The sequence below is a fragment of the Maylandia zebra genome, linkage group LG19, assembly GCF_041146795.1.
Source record: "Maylandia zebra isolate NMK-2024a linkage group LG19, Mzebra_GT3a, whole genome shotgun sequence".
NCBI classification, from domain to species: domain Eukaryota; kingdom Metazoa; phylum Chordata; class Actinopteri; order Cichliformes; family Cichlidae; genus Maylandia; species Maylandia zebra.
The window spans coordinates 20528551-20547056 of NC_135185.1; the positions used below are offsets into that span (position 1 = coordinate 20528551).

Sequence of the window (18506 nt, forward strand, 5' to 3'; positions counted from 1 at the left end):
ATACATAGATTACTATTTAGATATAGCTGTGGATATATGTGAATATATTTTTGACATGTATGTTATTCTTATTACTGTCAGATTAGCGTTTATCTATTGAGTCGGATGCAGCATTAATCTTAAAAAAATCAAAGAATTGAAGCTGGATATGAGCACAGCCATAGGGTTAACTGGAGAGACAAAACTGAAAAAGCAGAAGGTTATACTTGGACTTCAATATTATCACAAATAGAGACAAGGATGACAACCTCAGCTAGTGCCTATGGGCAGGCAACCACAGGTGGAGCTGAAGAGCTCAGTGCACAAGTCTGGCTCTTTTGTTTCGCAGGAAATGTTCAAGCCATCAGATTCCAAAACCATTTAAATGAAAGCTTTGATAGGATTTTTTTTTTTTTGTGTGTGTGGGGTGGAAACTTATTGGTTTATTATTTTATTTTTCCTATGTACGGACAGGAGAAACATGAGCTTGAGCCAATGGACTAATAAAATATAGTGCTGGTTTTACAAGCCTTATTGCTTCTACTTTAGCTCATAATGTGCTGATGTCAGATCCTAATGAAGTCATCATGGCACTGATATTCATCAGCTGGCATAAGCGATAATACTTTCTGCTTGTTTTCTTATGATGCCATTATGCAACTTTGAGTTTAGAAGTTCAAAGAAGCTCAGTCATAATAAGGAATGTGCTTACACATACCTGCATACACACTACAGTATGTACTTAAGATATGACCCAGTGTTCAAATGTAGAAACTGCCCAACTTTTGATTTACATTCCACAGCAAATCAGCAGCTTGCTTAAATTACAGTCTGTGCTGCAAACACAGAACATGGGCTCAGGATCAGAAGTGTGAATATGTGCTTCTTTATACTCGTTTGTAGAGGACTTTTTGGGGAGGGGTTTGACAAGCTAAGCTAGTTTTTCTGTCACACTGTAGTGTGTAAGTGTCATGAGGGCAGAGGACTTGGGGCAGAGCAGCACAGGAAGTTCTGACTTCCTCCTCCATCACTGAGAAACCCTCCCCATGGCAAAGATGTCCGGTGGAGTTGACTCACCGGAGATTTATTTTAGGGCTGTAACTTGTGTATTAGTGTGTATCTTTGTACACAGTGTATATGTAGTACACTGTGTAGTTCTGAATCTTTCTCCCATGTTTCCACCTTAAGCAATCTCTCTCTTACTCTTCTTATTGTCTTATATTTTTTATTACACTTCCCATCACGGTCCAGGTTTCGATCCATCTTTCTCAGAGTCCTTTCCACTGTGGAAGCTTCTAGTACCCATATCAGCTGACTACAAAACATCTTTGGGCAGCTGCTGCTTGCTTTTGTGTGTTTTTTCTTTTTAATGCATAAATTAGCATTCAGCGTTGACATGACAATTGGCTCTTTAGTGTTCATGCATGTGTGTATTTTGTGTGCGCATGGATTGGCCAGGCAGTAGAGGAAGCTGTCGTGGGAGTGTCTTTTGCAGCTCCTAGGACAGATAACATTACCCCGCTGATGCTTACATAACTTCCAGGCAATGCCACGTCACAAGTGACCCAGACACACATACACAGTTGCTCCCACATAAACATACACACAAACTGGTACATTTGTACCCATGTAGATAAAACAGCTGCCTCCATGAGGCTCTGATTGTGATACAAAGGTTGTGTGTCTGTGACTGTGATGTACTTTTAAGATAAAGGAAAAGCATTCTAGAAATCTTTCTAGAAATGATTTGTGAGTGTGTGTGTGTGTGTGTGTGTGTGTGTGTGTGTGTGTGTGTGTGTGTGTGTGTGTGTGTGTGTGTGTGTCTCTGTTATCGGGAAATCCATTTGTGGCTAGTTGTTCTCTATGTAGGTCATGTTGCAAACAAGCTCCATCGGTTTAATACCAGTATCACAGACACACACACTCGTGCACATATGCTTTCCCATGAGGGTCTGTGTTTCCTTCCAATGTGGTAACCACATGTTTAGTGATGAAGGGAAAGAGAGAAAGTGGTTCGCTTATTTCTAGAAGCTGATTATTGCTTCATTCTGCTGGAATAAGCAAGATGCTAATACACACTGTTGGGTTACACTAACTGTCAGCAGTGTTGGCCCATCAACAAATGTGTGTTTATTCAGTGTGTATAAGTTATTTCGTTACTACAGAGATAAGTAATTGATCGTGTGTCAGGCCACATTTTTGTCTTGCAGCATTTTTGTTGTGTTTAGGGGGCCCTGCCACAGCTGTTAAAGACAGCTGTAACATGGTAAACATCTGAAGTGTTGCATCATCTTCTTAGTCTGTGGCTACGTCCACACGTACACGGGTATTTTTGAAAATGGAGATTTTCCGTTTTCGTTTTAAAAAATAATCCCGTCCACACGTAAAGGCAAAAATGAAGGAAAACGCTGCTATGAACATGCCAAAGCAACAGGTGGCGCTATCCGGTTGTTCAGTCTGACGTCACTAGCCGTGTGTGGGTCTAAACTCCGCTGCAGGTCCATATATCAAACGATCACTATGGCATTACTGAGAGTTGAAAAACTGTCTAAAGTCTTTCATCTTTAATAAAATGATCAGCGTTCTGCTCTACCAGGTGTAACAATTGAGTTTAACATCCAGGCATCCATGAAAACGGAATTTAACAGTGATCACTGGCTGTTATAGGAGCTTTTTGAGATCAAATAGAAGAAAATACACAACATTAAACATGTTAACAACACAAAAGCCATATTAAACGCAGACTACTTTAGACCCGGAAGTAGGATTCGTCGCGTCATCACTGAACAACCGGATATTCCTAACCGTGTAGAAATGTTGGCCAATCAGAAGTCTAGAAGCCTCGGTGGGAAAAAGTAAACAAAGCTGGGGCATAGAAGCAGAACCAAGTCGTCTGTGTGGAGGGACAGTAACTGTGTGTGTATATGTAAGCATTTAAACACTGCAGAGAGTACAATTAACAGTAACAGTATTGTAGAAATTCATTTCACCGAAACAATAACGTGGCGCACACTGTGACGTCAAAAAATGCGCACATCTTTGTAGCTGCGTTTTCTCCGTTTTTCTTGTCCACACATAAATGCAAAAACGGAGTTTTAGAAAATATCCACCCTGGCCGGAGTTTTTAAAAATCTCCGTTTTCAGTGACCAAAAACGCCGTTTACGTGTGGACGAAAGGTGCATAGAAAAATCTGCGTTTTCAAAAATACCCGGGTACGTGTGGACGTAGCCTCAGTCTGTGTATGTATATGAATGTATGTATGAGGAGCTGCACAAAAACACAAGTGTGTGTGTGTGTGTGTGTGTGTGTGTGTGTGTTTGTTTGTCTACATGTGTCTTTGTGAATGAGACTGTTTGTTGTGTGTGTGTGGATGAGACAGGATGCTTATTATGGGCATGTGTATATATTTTCATGTGTAATTCTTCAGTGACAAATACTAGACTTTTGAAGGTGGCACTTTAAAAATAAAGTCTCTAAATGTGTTTTAGACAGAATTAATTTAGTGATCTGAATATGTTCTGCTTTTTCAGTAAGCTTGAGTTTTTTTCGCTATGAATTTTTTATTTTCATTGCTTTTTTCTGTGTCATTAAATGTAATTATTTTGTGTTTCACTTCACTACACTTGTTGCTCATGATGACATTGTGTTTTGGTTTTTTTTTCTAACCATTCCTCTGTATTGCCCCGAGTGTGTCATGGTTGTGCTATTTCTATCTCTGTTCTGTGCAATACAAAACATACTTTGTATTAATTCCTGTGGTCCTCTTTGATTTCTTGAAGCAGAGTCTGTCAAACTAGAATATGTCATTGACCACCAGATGAACCCCCACATTAGACCACAGACCTCAGATTTATTTCATTAACCCTTCCAGTCAGGACTGCTTAGTTCCTGCTGTGGAAGCAACTTGTGTGCAGTGTTCTTTATCAGCAAACATAAGTAAGATATAAACCTACCCTCAGACACTGCTTTCCATTATGTGATGGCTTCTGAACTTGTTGGCTTCATGTCAGAATGACGACCATTGTCACAAAGTGGCAACTGCAGTCTGACTAGGTTGGGCATAGTAACATTTATGTCAATGAGCCAGAAATGTTACATATCACATTCCTGATTGCCTTGTATACATCAAAAATGTTAAGCTTTGCCCAACAGAGCAATATTTCCTCAGAGGAATTAAACTAGTCTTTGCAGCTCTGATTGTCTCTTGTTGTGGTTCATTACACGTGCTGATTCCTTGCTGTGGTGCAGGCAGAGTCATATGCATGCTATCTAGGATATGACTTGATATCTCATCTCTGCCCTGACCTCTTTTTAACTCAGAGGCGGAAGAAGCAACAGATGGAAGATGAGAAGCGGAAAAGCAAAGGGGAGCGGGGTTGGTTAGCTGTGTTGTCTAGGATTCCAGTAGGATTAGGTAGAGGAAGTTGTGACTCTATTCGTGGTGCTTAAAGGGTAGAGCTGGGGGTGAGACCAGAGAGTGACGTTACCACAGTGTGAATCAAGGACCACAGTGACTTATTTGTACATTTGCGCACAAACAAACACGATTGAAAGCTTTTTGATGGACACATACAAACGTGTGATTATCTCGGGCTTTTGTGAATGAAAGTCAGTCTAATATTGTATGACTTGACAGCTCTGTGTGTGTGTGTGTGTGTGTGTGTGTGTGTGTGTGTGTTGAATAGCAGGACAAAGAGTGTCTTGTATTTTGGCAATGGTTTGGGAGGTAGTTAGGCTTGTTGGGTCCAGTCCTGGGGGCCAGGGATGGGAATGTTCAGTGTGTGTGTGACTGGAAGAATGTTGCTGTTTGCTGAGTGAAGAGCACAGAGGCAGCAGAGACTGTCCAAACACACGTCTGTTTGCCAAGTGTGTGTGCGTGTCTGAGTGACGATGCCTGAGATAGTGTGTGTGTGTGTGTGTGATTGGGGCAGTGTGTGAGTAAGAGGGGAAAGTGTGCTATGAGCAGTGGTGGAAAGAGGTGTAGAGCAGCTCTGTGTGTGTTTCCCCATGCTATGACCTTCTATTCAATGGAGACTTTCATATGCAGTTCTAGTCTCCATGGTAGGGGAGCAGACTAGACTGAAAGAGGCCTGTCTCTTCATACCTGTGACCTACTCACCGCACACACAAACAGACACACATACACATTAATCCACATTGCAGACTTTGCTCAGGTTGTTTTTCTGTGTGTAGGTGGGTGTGTGTTTACTGTACTGTTACCTGTTTGCTTGGCTGATGAGAGGTCAGTAAAGTGGGTGAGTAATGGAGGGCTGATGTGAAGGACGGAGTAAAGATGATAAAGATCATTGATGAAGTATGGAAAGGATAAACTTAGTAAGGAAGGCAAGGATCAGATGAGTAATATTGGAGGGAAGAAAGGATGTGAGTAATAACAGAAGCTGGGGAAAGAGGAGAAATCCCTGAAAACAGTCTGTGAAGTATGGAGTTAGAGGGTAAAGCAGCTGAAAAGATGAAAAATAGCCCTTTAACGGAGACTAGATTTTAGAATAGTCAACAAGTATGTAAGTGTTGTCAACTTGGGAAAAAAATGTTAATGTGTCTTCATAGTAGCATGTGTGCTTGGAGGTAGTGAAGGCCTCTGTGCAGTGTGATTTATTCTGAGGCTAGGTCTGCTTCCAGCTGTCCCGACGGGGTCCCAATGACTTTAACAGGCGCAGACCTCCATCACAGAAAGACAGAGGAAGAGGGAGACGGGAGATTTTTTTTGGAGGGGGGTATTTAGACAGTGGAAAAGTCAACATCATTTTCAGTCTGCTAATTCTATTTAGATTCGCATACTTCTCCTTCAGTGTAGAAACCTCATTTCTCAGTAAGCAGCCATGTACCCTTATTTTTTATACCTATAATTATCATAATAGTACTGCTGAATAGCCAGTAACAACGAAAAGGCTTGCTTATATTTATGTGTGAGCTGTTTGAGATTATACAAGCAGATTTGAAGGGAAGAGACTCTTATTTTTAAGTGGTTAATTACCTTTATTTCCTAGTATCTTCATACTGTGGGACTAAGTAACTATATAAAATAACACAGCCCAACCTTCAGCGTATCTGTCTACTTTATGTCCCCGCATGTGAACTGCCAACTGATGAATGTAAATGAGAATTTATCTAAGCATTAGTTGCCTGGTTGAGTAAATAATTCTTCTCCTTCCTCACAGGTCCTGCTGAGGTTCCCATGATGTCCCCAAATGGGTCGATCCCTCCCATCCACGTCCCCCCAGGCTACATCTCACAGGTTAGTTTATTTTTGTGTGTATTTTTCCTCAGTTTAATACTCTTTGACTTATTTTTTATGTTTATCGTGTTTGGGTTGTGTGGGAGCGTTTGAGTAAAGAAAAAAAAAAATGGACTCAGGGGGAGATTTGTGCATGCACGACTACACTAAATTAGCTAGTGCTTCTCATTTCTCCACCAAAAAGAGGCTTCTTTTAAGTAATAAAAATGCAGATATTTCTTAATTTAATATATTTCAAGGTAAATTTACCCAGTGTTCATTTATTTTTTCAGTTCACTCAATTAGTCTGTCTGAAGACTGTTTCAGCATGTTGGTTCTTGTCACTGGAAAATTGTTATGATGCTGTAAATGGAAATAAATCCATAAATCAAACTCATGTGTTAACAGTAAAAAGTAGTTGCGTTAGTGTCCAAAACTGGAGAATATAGCAGCATAGCATATTTCTATGCACTGGCTGGTTGATAGACTAAGCAATTTGTACTTGTATAATGTTTTATTGAACAGCTATCAGATGTGGGTCTAGTAGTCATTATTAAAGGATGCAGATGATAGGTTTTTTTTTTTTTAGCCTGTGCTTGACTCCCACAAAAGTCACTTATTCTGTCTGTCATAGAGAAGCAACCACGCTGGTCTTCTTGACCCAACAGAGCACCAAGAATTTGGAGTATTAGGTTCAATTAATATTTGAGTCCTCTACAGGAAATGTGTATGCGCTTTCTCTATTAGATAACAACACCAGGACAATGAGAAAAAGAAGTCAATAAACTATCCTCACAAGATTTCAAAAAAATCCTGTGGTTTGTCTGTTGGCGAGATTGTGCTCTTACCCAACGGAGGTCGGGTCATTGGCTCACCGTGGGTGTGTGTTTGTGTGTGTGTGAGTGGGGACTGAGCCAAGCCTGAGCGGGAAACACTGTCACTGTTAGATAAACAAGCATGATACGGGAGACAGGCATTCATTGGGCAAAATTTTTTTTGGAAGGGGGGGATTAGGGTTGCACGAAGGGGTGAAAGGAGAAAGAGCACTGCTGTGGTGGACAGTAGTGTGTTGAAGTAGTTGTGTCTTATGTGTCTAAAGTGCTCATGTGTATGTGTGTCCTCTGGGAGTTTTCACTAATGCCTGCAATGTGATGCCATGTGTGTTTGTGGGTGCTTCATATTTGGAATGTGCGTGTCCTTGCCAATAAATGTGTGCGCTTGTAGGCCTGGTCTGCACATACTCCTGCAGAGACTTTGCCCTTGTTTTTCTGTAAACACATCGTTTTTTCATGTGCAGCAGAGGGGATGAAAGGGCAGAGAGCGGGCCTCCTCCTCTGCATCTATTTGCTCCCTCTCAAGGTTTTTCTCACATCAGATTAGTTTTGTAACTCTCTTCCTCCCCTCCTGACCCTCTTTCATTCCCCACCATCTTTCTTTGTGTGGTGTCTGTTGCTTCTCAGTTTGTGTGGGGATTTCACGGTGGTGTTATTTAGTGTATGTGTGTGTGTGAGAGACAGTGTGCGGTGTTGTTGTTGTTAGGCACCAGCAGATGACTTCCCCCTCTCTGCAGGGAGTGTGTGTTTGCGCTCTTCTCGGAATGCAGGCCTGTGAAAGTATCTGAATAGTTGGAATGTGTGTGTCTGTATCTGTGTCCGAGTGAAAATGAATACAAGTATGGGATCTATGCTAATTTCAGGCAGTTCTCTGAAGCTTGTTGCCAGAAAAATGTGCAGGCCATCTAAGGACACATTTGTTTTTCATTGCTTTAAGGGACCGCACATCCTGTTGGTACACGCTCAGCTGTCAGATAAATCATGCAGTTAATTCTTTTATTAAATATCCACCATTTAACAGACAGAGCACCTGCTCTTGTAAAATAATGGGCAGTGAAGTACTCTTGGCATGATGGGCAATTCACTCAGTTCTCTGAATCACTTGACTTAAATTAAAGCCAGCACTATCTGAGGAACCTTTACTCAACAGTATATAAAGCAGTCAAAGGCAGTGTGCACTTTTCAAGTCTTGCGTGATTTGTAGGTACTAAAATTCAGGCGCACAGATGCACATTTCTTAGTCTTTTAGGCTTTTTAAAAATGTTATTTTCATGTTCTGTGAACCCATACTTAGCTTTTCTCCTCTCTCCCACAGGTGCTGGAAGATACCACAGGGGTCCGCCGAGTGGTTGTGACCCCCCAGTCTCCGGAGTGCTACCCTCCCTCCTACTCTCCAGCTCTCTCCCCCACACATCACCTGCCGCCATACCTGCCTCACCCTCACTTCATCCCCAACTCTCACTCTTTCTATCCTCCCGTCAGCCCTGGGGAGCTGCCTCCCCATCAGTACTACCAACACCACCTTCCCCCCATGTACGGCGATCCAGGTACTCGTGCTGACTGAACACAGGCCATCTGCAAAAACAAAAAAGAAAGCAAAAAAACAAAACCAAATCAGATTTTGACATTGAGTTAAAATTCAGTTACGAATATGCGTCACACAACCTGCACGGTACGAAATTTAACATGAAATATTTTCTATGCTCTTCTTCCTTGCAGAAATCATCCCAGTTTATGGGATGTCAAACTTCATAGGGAGGGAGGATACATACAGTAAGCCACAACCTAAAAAGTTAAAGGAACCGAGACAGAATCGAGTCAATTCTCCTCCCTCTACTCCCTATAAGGGCAGCTTTGGGCCAGCACACAATGGATACAGGTGATCATCATTTATGAGATGCACTTTAAGATTAGCCAACTCATTAATGGTTAGACTTCTGAAGGCACGATGTTGATGATTTATATATTCATTTCATTTTTTATGTCATTATATGGAGGTAATATAAAAATCAGTTAACTAAGCTGTGTAAAATTTTAATGTATTAGCTGTTCATTTGGAATAAGAATGGACCTGTTTTCACATGTATGCCTGAGTGCTAGTAATTACATGCTGCAGCTGCAAATGTCCAAATAAGTGAACTCTACCCACACCTTTCCTAACACAAAGTTAGAGCACACAGTTATTTGAAGCATTCACAGGGATTACATAGGCATCATGTGTTAACCTCAGCTGCAAAAAGTACACCCAATCCATAAACACAAACACAACCTTGCTAAATGTTGTTCTGTCGATTTTGCCCATGTGTGAAAACAGCTCATGTGAAGGAATCTTTTGCTAGGAATTTTTTTCTTTCTTTTGATCTATTTTCCACACCTTATTTAGTTAGTATTTTTATTGAAGAGAAAGGTGAACAGCTCATTTGGTCACTGCAGCTTTTGGTTGCAACTGAGCAAAGGGTGTATGATTTATATACTTCTTGTTTTATGTCTTTTATGTAAATACAATGAATTCTGTTGTGATTTTCTTCGGGATGCAGCAACAAATCACACGGCCCAACGCTCGGGTCAGCGGGGTCTGGTGGTGGAGTTGGCAGTCCAGGAGGGAAGAAGCCAGAGAGACGGCTCCGCAGCAGTCCGCGAAACAGTGAACCAGACACACACACACAAGGTAGGACTTGCACAAACACAAGGGCATGAGAGAGACTAGTACCCACTGTCAATGAATATTTTTCTGTCTTAAATGTATACGTCGATATAGTTCAAATAGTTTCAAATAGAAAAAAAATGACACTCAATAAGTAACATTAAACACGGATGTTGACATGAATGAGTCCTGACACAAACCTGCATCACAGACATACAGACAAGTATAAAAGAGTTAAATCAAAATATCATATTTCAGTGTATCCGCTTATCGCAAGATCCGAGACACCAAATCAAAAGAAAGGAGACAGTCTCAATGTGAGCGTTTTAAAGTTTAAATATCTGCTCAACAGAAAATGTCACTACAGTCTCTTTATTTTCCAAATAATAGACATGTCACCATGCAACAAGATCATCTTTTATATGTGAATAATTTGTGTTCTCTGTGACATTTCTGTCTTGCTCTGTGTGACTTACTTTGTCCTCTTTAACCTCAGTGCCCCTCTGCATTCAATTAAATCAAATAAAACAACCTTTGCTCCTCTCTTTCTATCACTGTCCTTTTTTTGTCACACAGAAAGAAATGAATGGATGAATGCAGCCTCACTGAGTTGAAGGGATAGGGGGGTGTGGGCAGGGAGGTGGAGAAAGGGGGTAAGGGTTGTCTGGGTAAGCACATAGCTGAATCTGTCCCTGAGCACTATCATTTTACCCTTGCTACAATACCGGCCTTGTTGGTGAAGGCTTAGCCGTGGGGGGGATGGTTGAGAGAGGGGTGAGAGAGATGGGGGAGGGTGGAGTCACATACCTGTAGAGCCCTGCTTGAGATGAAGGAAACCTTTGAGCGCTGAGATTTAGATACCGCAGCTTAGCCTTATCGCTCAGACACACATGAACATCAGCACATGTGCAAAGACATTAAGGCACACACACACGTGCGGTTCTTCTTTAATGGCAGGTCTTTTGACGCATAAGATGAATGTCTGAGCTGTTAAAAATGACAGAATATTTCATTATACACACACACACACACACACACACACACAAAGTGATGTTTTTGAAGGTGATGACAGAAACAAAGTGAGACGTAAATTGATTGACTGTACTTGTCAGGCTCTTTTAAATTTACCCTCCCCATAAAACTTTGGCTTAGTCACTCACAGCATGGTGCAGGATCACAGGGATCTTCCAGCTAGGTTTGGTGTGGAGATGCTGATCAGGCACAACATTAAAACCACTTGTCCAATATTATGTGGGCTTCTTTTGTCATGGCAAAACAGCTCTGGCTTGTCAGGGAGTGAACACTGGATCACTTAAGGAAAGGGAGGGGGTGCCTTCAGAACAGATCTGGGATGTCAGATTTATTTTTACATTTTGTGCCACATGTAATCCATTGTGATTTTAAGTGGGCTAGATGAGCAAAACTCCACTTTCTGTCAGTGTAAAGATATTTATATACTCATTTAATCCTTGAGATATCTTAACATAAAATGAGAAAGTGCAATTTCAGCAGCACATCTCAGTTTTTCTACACAAGTAAATTAAAATTTGTTATTGCAAGTGTGTTTTTTTTTACACATGTATTGTAATTAAATGTGTAGTTTTACAATTTGCATGTGTGAAATTGCAGAGAAAGTTCCGGTAGCTCACTGCCCAGAGTTTCACATATTTATAAAAAAGTTTTTGTTTATTGATGACTTTATTTTTTTTTTAAAGCCAAATTTCTATTGTAGACAATGAAAAACAGGAACGTTGCTCTCATTTAATTTTTTATCTATTACTTAGCTCCTTTGGTATGTAGTATGAATGGCTTTGGATAGGTCTTTATCAGTGCAAAAAGCTGTACAAATTCTAAAAATAGAGTCCAAAAATTTATGCTTTTCCAAAGTCGTCCACCAGGCCACACTGGATGTCTTTGCTGGGGATGATTTTGGCTCCAGGCCCTTATGTTTGACACTCCTGTTTTAGATAGATCAGTTGCATCCTACTCATGCTCGATCCAATTGGGAATTGGGGAGTTTAGAGGCTGGGTCAACAACTTGAATCCTTGTTTGTGTTTCTGAGCCAATTTTTGGGGGGAAGACGTTGTCTGCTGAGATGACCACTACCATTGGTTAGTTCATTTAATAAACACAGATCTGCAGCATTGCTTAGGCAGGTGCTGTGTTTCAAAGAACCATGTTAGGAATATAAATTTACTGTCAGAATATTGCATTGAATATTGAGTTAGTTTTCCACATCCATGCAATGTTGGTGACTAGAATTTTGTTTTTGTTGCTCACAGCTCTGAAAAATGATCTTTAAAAAAATGTAACAGCACCACCAACTCCATCCAGGAAAATGTCCACATAACGCAATCAAATGTGTACACTGGACTTAATCAGTATGGAAACTACTTCCTTTTTACATTTTTTCACAATAATAGTCATTATAATAATTAAGAAAAGTGAAAAAAGTAAAAAAACGTACACACTAAAGTAAAGAGCTAACACATCTGTACACATGCAAGTTGACATCTGCAAATGCAAACCAAAACCAAACATCTTATTGCACTGCAACAAAAGGGAGATTGCACAGCTTACAGTACACACACACGTGTGCGCGCACACACTAGAGGGAATTAGCTAAAATCAGCCACAGGATGAAAAGGGAAGTGAGATCAACATCTCAGCTTATGGGATTCATAGTTTCATGTGCCACATACTGTACAACTCAAACAACCATAACACTCTTGACAGATAGGAGCATGTCAGCGTGTCATTTGTTGTTTGGTCTACCAGGGTCTCAGTACAGGGCTGGAGATCAGGCTGAGTCAGCTGGATATATCACACAACACACTTGCACACCAACACACAACCACACATATGCTCAAACACCCCGTGACTGAGCTTCCTGTAAAACAATCAGACCATGAGGCTCCAGAGGATAGGGGGGCAAACGGTGAGAAAGGGGGTGGAATGCTGGATTTGAAGGACAGATGCGAGAGGACAGAGATGGATGCAAAGTTTTCTTTATCGCAGAGAAGGCAGAGATGGAAAGACAGAGAGGCGCAAAGTTAAAGAGCAGAGTACAAACATTCCAACAAAGTTGCTCCTTGGCCCGATGCATCCAAGTCAAGTCCAATCCAGAGTACCACACACACACACCACACATAGCCGCCTACGCTTTGCCCTTGATGCCCTTGCTTTATGTGTGTGTGTGTGTGTGTGTGTGTGTGTGTGTGTGTGTGTGTGTGTGTGTGTGGCTGTTGCCCCAGTGCCAGCAAGGCAGCAGGCTTACTTGGCCAGCAGAGCGTCCATTCTCTAGTAAAGCCAGCTCTACAGGCCCTGTTCCTCAGAACTGAGCTGCTTGCTGAGCAGAAACAGATGTGGGCTCCGTCCCTTCTGTTCCTCCATCTTGCTTCTGCATCATCACCACCACAGATCCTGTCTCTCACTCAAAAAAACCTGGGATTTCAGCAGAAACAGATGGACCAGTTCCCTCAGCTCCTCCATCTTTTTCTTCTACGTCACTGCTAAGCACTGTGAAAGCAGGAGAAACCAGATGTGTGCAGTGGCTGCTTTGTCCACTATGTCGTCTCTGTGAATGAGGTGTGGAAAATAAGAAGGGTTCACAGTCATAGATATGGAAGTGGTCTGTTATCTTAAGGTATGTCTGTTATCTTAAGGTATGAGAGGTATGGAAACCCACCTTCTCTATTATGTGAAGAGATTTTTATAGGCTACCAATCACGACAGTGTTCCAAGAAAGACGTTTTAAAAGCAAAAAAAGCATGAGTGTAATTCAGCGTTTAACCATTTCTTTGCTTCATAACTGAAGAACATTTCTAAAATATTTACTTGAAAAATATTCTCCTTACATGTTCTACAGTGGCCTCCTTTTTCAGACTTTCGCCATGCATTTTTCAGGTTATAAAAGTATCAACAGTAGCGACTGAGCTTTATCATGGCCACTTCACTTTGCATGGAAAATTCACTCAAGTAAGCATTTTCACTTGACCTTCAGATATTACTGTCTCTGCGAAGTCAAAGCATGGCTATTTTTTAAGTAAACTGTACGAGAAGTTAGAATTATAGCATAATTTAAATGCTAAAACATTTATTACAAGAAACACTAGTAGAGAGAGTTAATAAGGCAAAGTATTAGCAATGTCCTTTGCAAAATAATCATTAAGTTTACATAAAGCAGAATTTTACCCCTGATGCAAGTCCCAGGACTCTTTCTCTTGTTAGACAAATATAAACCACTGCACTAAGTAGCCATCCTATCTGATTAAGTTAAAATGCCAATTAGTGAGAAATTCATAGCACTAGTACTGGTAAAATGAGGCATGTACTGCAGTTTTTTGTAAGGTTTTATAAGCTCGTGTGTCCTTTGACCGAGTCCAGTCGTGACTCATCAATTATGTATGTTAACCATCCAGCTCCTTCCAGCTTCTCCTGCTGTGATTGCAGAAGCGGGCCTGAAAATGTGTGAATACACACCCAGCCTTTCCTTACTGGATTGTTTTTGTGAGTTGCCATGGCAATAATCTCAGGCCCCCACCCTCCCACAGACACACAGAAAAACTCCTACCCCTTCCCACAAACCCAAATATGGCCATGTTTGTAGGGCAACCTGGAGGCCAGAGAGGTGGAAGAAAGAGACTAGAAGGTGAAAGTTGAGATAATAAAAACAGAAAATGCACAAGAAAAAAAATGAGAGTTGGAAATAAGAGTCAAAAGGAGACATGTACAGAAAACAGAAAGCGAGTGTGGGATGGCTTTATCAGCAGAGGAATGTCTTTCCCGCTAATATCGTGTAACAGGACTAATGGGATTAGAAGGGGAGGGTATTCTTGTTAGTCACAATGGGTACACCAGATATTTCACCATTCAGTTGAATGAATCTTGTGATACAAGTGATAAACTACAGCACCTAGTCATTCTACACTGACCAGACTTGTGCAAGTCTTGCTTAGAAAAACAAAATTATAGTTGATTTAAACTTGCTAAGTAATTTAGTGTCCTTGGTCGTCAGTTTTAGGAAAGGCAAAGACCTGACGCTGCTTCCCTTTAGATATTTTTTTCCATTTTATGTCACTCAGGTGGCCTTTATACCACTTACCCAGGAAACTTAAACGTAATAATTAAAGCTAAAAATGCAGAGTATAAAGCAGCGATCCATATAAGATGAAAGCAAGGTTGGTTAGCAAGCAAACACACTGTCTGGCAGCACTAGTTAAACACAGAAACCTGCTGTTAAGTGCTAAATAATATACAAACTCTGCATCTCACCCACCAAAACTGAAGACCAGACTGTAGGTGTTTGTACAATCAGCCACTCATAAGACAAATGCATTTAAAATTGTTTCAAAAAGTCCCAACGCTACAAACACTTTCAAGAGCTCTGAAATGAGCACAGTTAGAAGACACGTGGCAATTACAGTCACCTGTGTTGGCTTCCATCTCTCTGTTAGAGCAGACATGTCTGTAATTGTGTAAACTTTGATTGACCCCTGGTCTTAGGGGATTGATTTGTGTTTGACCTCAAGTGGCCAGTTGAGGAACTGCAGGCCAGTGTGGCTACCTGTAGTTTTGCTTGGTAGGTTTTGAATTTCTTCGACCATGTCTTACGAAATAATAAATCTAAAAGGGCTTCTTTAAAAAATATGTGAGAAGAGGCATGATTTAACAAACCAACATGAAACACATGAAAAAGGTCATTTGGGAATCTTGGGATAATTTTAACGTTTCATCAAAACCTAAAATTTCATTTTTGAAATTCACACACATGAAACCTCCAGTAACTCACAAATAAACTGGGATTTAGTGAGTTGTTGTTGTTTTTGTTTTTTTAATGGATGTTGCCAGTTTGTTTACACAAATTGCTTTTGGGAAATGAGTCACAAAAAACCATCAGATTTAAGTAAAACTATACAAATGACTGATATTGGAGCATGGACAGCTATCACCTTGCTTATTAATGTACTTATTGGTGCCATCAAATGCATGCACAGTATGCACAGTGGGTAAAGACAATTTCTGTCATTACTAAAAACAGCTTAACAACAGCCTAAGGCATTTAAATTTAAATTGAGGTATTTATTTTTAATTTGCCTTTGCAGTAAAGGAGACATTGCATTGATTAGTCTCCAACTATCTACCACTTTGTTGTTTGCCTTTTTGTCGCTGTTCCTGTTTTTAACCAGCCCTGCTATCTGTGGATTGTATAATTCCCTCCCGCTGTCTGCCAGTCTGCACTCACTCCCTCAAACTTTTTTTTTTTTTTGGCTGAGCAGGGTCAAATGGGGTCAGGGTTCTGAGAAACGCATCCCCCATAATCCCTCACTGCTTAGCCAGGTTGCTTTGTCACTCACAGCACGTACATTCTTTTATAAACACATGTGCATGCATGTGCAAATGGTATGAAAACGTGGATAGACTTTTTTGTGTCAGCTGGCAGTTGAAGTGTTCATTTTCTTCCTTAGTGAGAGGGTTGCAGTGGAAAAGGTCTCTGTGTCTACATTGGCATGCATGCATGCATATTAAGAGATAACAGGTTAGGAAAGGGAGTCAAAAAATGTGATTTTGAGTATAAGAGTATAAGAAGGCCTTTGTATTCCAATATTTGCAACACATGAGCTTTTATATATTATTTTTATGGTCTGGTAGCTTACCCTTCATTTTGCATAGTCTTTATCATTTACATGCACTCTTTCTAAACGGTTATTAATGACCAAGAGATTAGGTTGCGTATGCAGACATCCAGCAGTAGTAACCAAATTCTTCCCCAGGATGACCCCTTACCCTATTCTTATTTTTGTGAAGTCCATTAAGCAGGTTACTAGAGAAAGTGAGTCATAATCAAGATTCTTATTTGCAAGTGTCACTTCATCTGTGTTTTGATATTTGATTCTTGAATATACTTCTTGCTTCTTTCCTTTCCACTCACCTTATTTGCTGCCTTTTTCTTTTTTACTCTCCAACTTTTCCACGTTACTCTGGACCAGTCCCTCTGTCCGTCTGTCCTTTTCTAATCCCTTTTATAAACCATAACGGCTCTGGCCATGAGAACCAAACCTTCACCATGACAACCATAAATTCAGGCATGTCCCAACAACTTCTTCACTTTGTGTGTGTGTGTGTGTGTGTGTGTGTGTGTGTGTGTTTGTGCGCTAGTGTGTGTAGCCCAGCTGTTGAACAGATGGAATGCTTGCTATGCAGTAGATGATAATAGTGTGGAATCTGAGGTCTATGCCCCTCTCTACCTCTATTTGCCTCTTTCCTCTCCGCTCTCACTTCTGAACCCACTCCTTCCCTTCTGGTCTTTCTCTGATCTCCACACCTCTCCCTGCTACAGATTGAGCGTCCATCACTTTGCTTTGTTCTCTCTGATTAGAGGCTTCTAAAGATGGGTATCATAGCTCACTTTGTTCCTTTTGAGCGACACACCACACGCACCCTGTGGCCCAGTACGTGTGTGGAGCGGGGGCTGAGTGAGCGGCCGTTGCCACATTTTTCACATTTTTTTTCTCCAGGCCTTAAAGGTCTTTTTCTGTCCCAGTGCAGACAGACTGTGTCTACGAGCCATAGGCCGTCATGCAGGAGGAATGCAGTCTCCTGAATGTCAAAGTGACTCACATTTTACTGAAACGCTCTTTGCAAGTGACATAACTAATTTTGAAGTCTCTGGATGTGTAACATTTAAACATTTAGGAAAATGCTGTAAACAGGGAGGGAGAAAGCGGTACAATTTACAGCGCAAAGACAGGAATGAAGAGAGTCAAGCTTACTCTTTGCTTTTAAGTCGACTTCAATATATTTAAGAAAGAAACATCCAGTCATGAAGCTTCAAATTATATAGTGGGAAGTGCTTAGACTAATCTGAGGTTTTGTTAGTCAGAATAAAATGATGAGACTAACCAAGGCCATTACCACCAGGTGGGAATTCTGGTGGTCACTTTCTTAGCATGACTGTCTTCTCTCCTACGTTTATGACTTAACGGAAGTTTTAAGCTAAAATAGTTCCCTGTTTATTACATCAATTTACTCCAGGTCTCCATCGGTCCTAGTAGTTTGCAGTTGCTGTTGTGCCAGAAAGGCATGTTGCACCATGAGAAGAAGGTATGCGAGTGGTTATTAATCTCCCTAGGAGGCATATTGCAAAAATGATGCTATTAATGATTCAACTGTTTCTTTGTTTTTTACTATTCTTATTAATAAAGGGGAAAAATATTCAGATTGGACCAAAAACAAACAAACAAACAAACAAAAGAAATCCAAGCGATGATCAAAGTTAGTTATTTTAATAACATACCTACATTATCATTGCTTCTGTAGAATGTCTCATACCACTACAGAGCGCTGTTATAACAAAATAAAAATATGTACATACACTATATACTTCTGCTGTATTTTTGTAACTTTTAGGAAAAGCCAACCTGGATTTGTAAGTGAGTCATTACTTTATTTATCCGGCTGTTGAGATCAGTGGTGTGCATCTGCTCTGCACCTACTGATGATGTCAGTAAAGTTTCTGTAATCCTTTCCTGACATCATCCTAATCCTTTTTCCCTCTTTCCACTTTCATCCCCCCTTTGTCCTCCTCTCCGTTGATCCCTGGCTTGCTCTTTGTCTCTCAATTTCCTTGTGTTTTTATACCTAATCTCTTACCCAGACTCATCTTTCCCATCCTTTCCCCTCTCTTTGCACTCTGTCTTTTAGTGTCTCTCTTTCTTCCTATAAAATCTGCCCGTCGCCTGGTCCCCTCCCCCCATCATTTTCCCTTATTCCTCTTCTTCCTGCTGTCCGTTGTGCTCCGTCTGACTGTTCTC

The 18506-nt window shown here is 40.8% G+C and overlaps 1 protein-coding gene across 2 annotated transcripts in view; it reads left to right on the forward strand.

Annotated features, from left to right (window-relative positions):
- Positions 1-18506, forward strand: part of fndc3ba (fibronectin type III domain containing 3Ba) — an 87632-nt gene that overhangs the window by 37934 nt on the left and 31192 nt on the right. For both annotated transcript variants that reach the window (XM_004540166.5, XM_076877678.1), the window contains exons 4-7: positions 6160-6236; positions 8364-8595; positions 8768-8927; positions 9586-9716. In XM_004540166.5, the coding sequence (XP_004540223.1) occupies positions 6160-6236; positions 8364-8595; positions 8768-8927; positions 9586-9716 (600 nt within the window). The remainder of the gene's footprint in view (positions 1-6159; positions 6237-8363; positions 8596-8767; positions 8928-9585; positions 9717-18506) is intronic.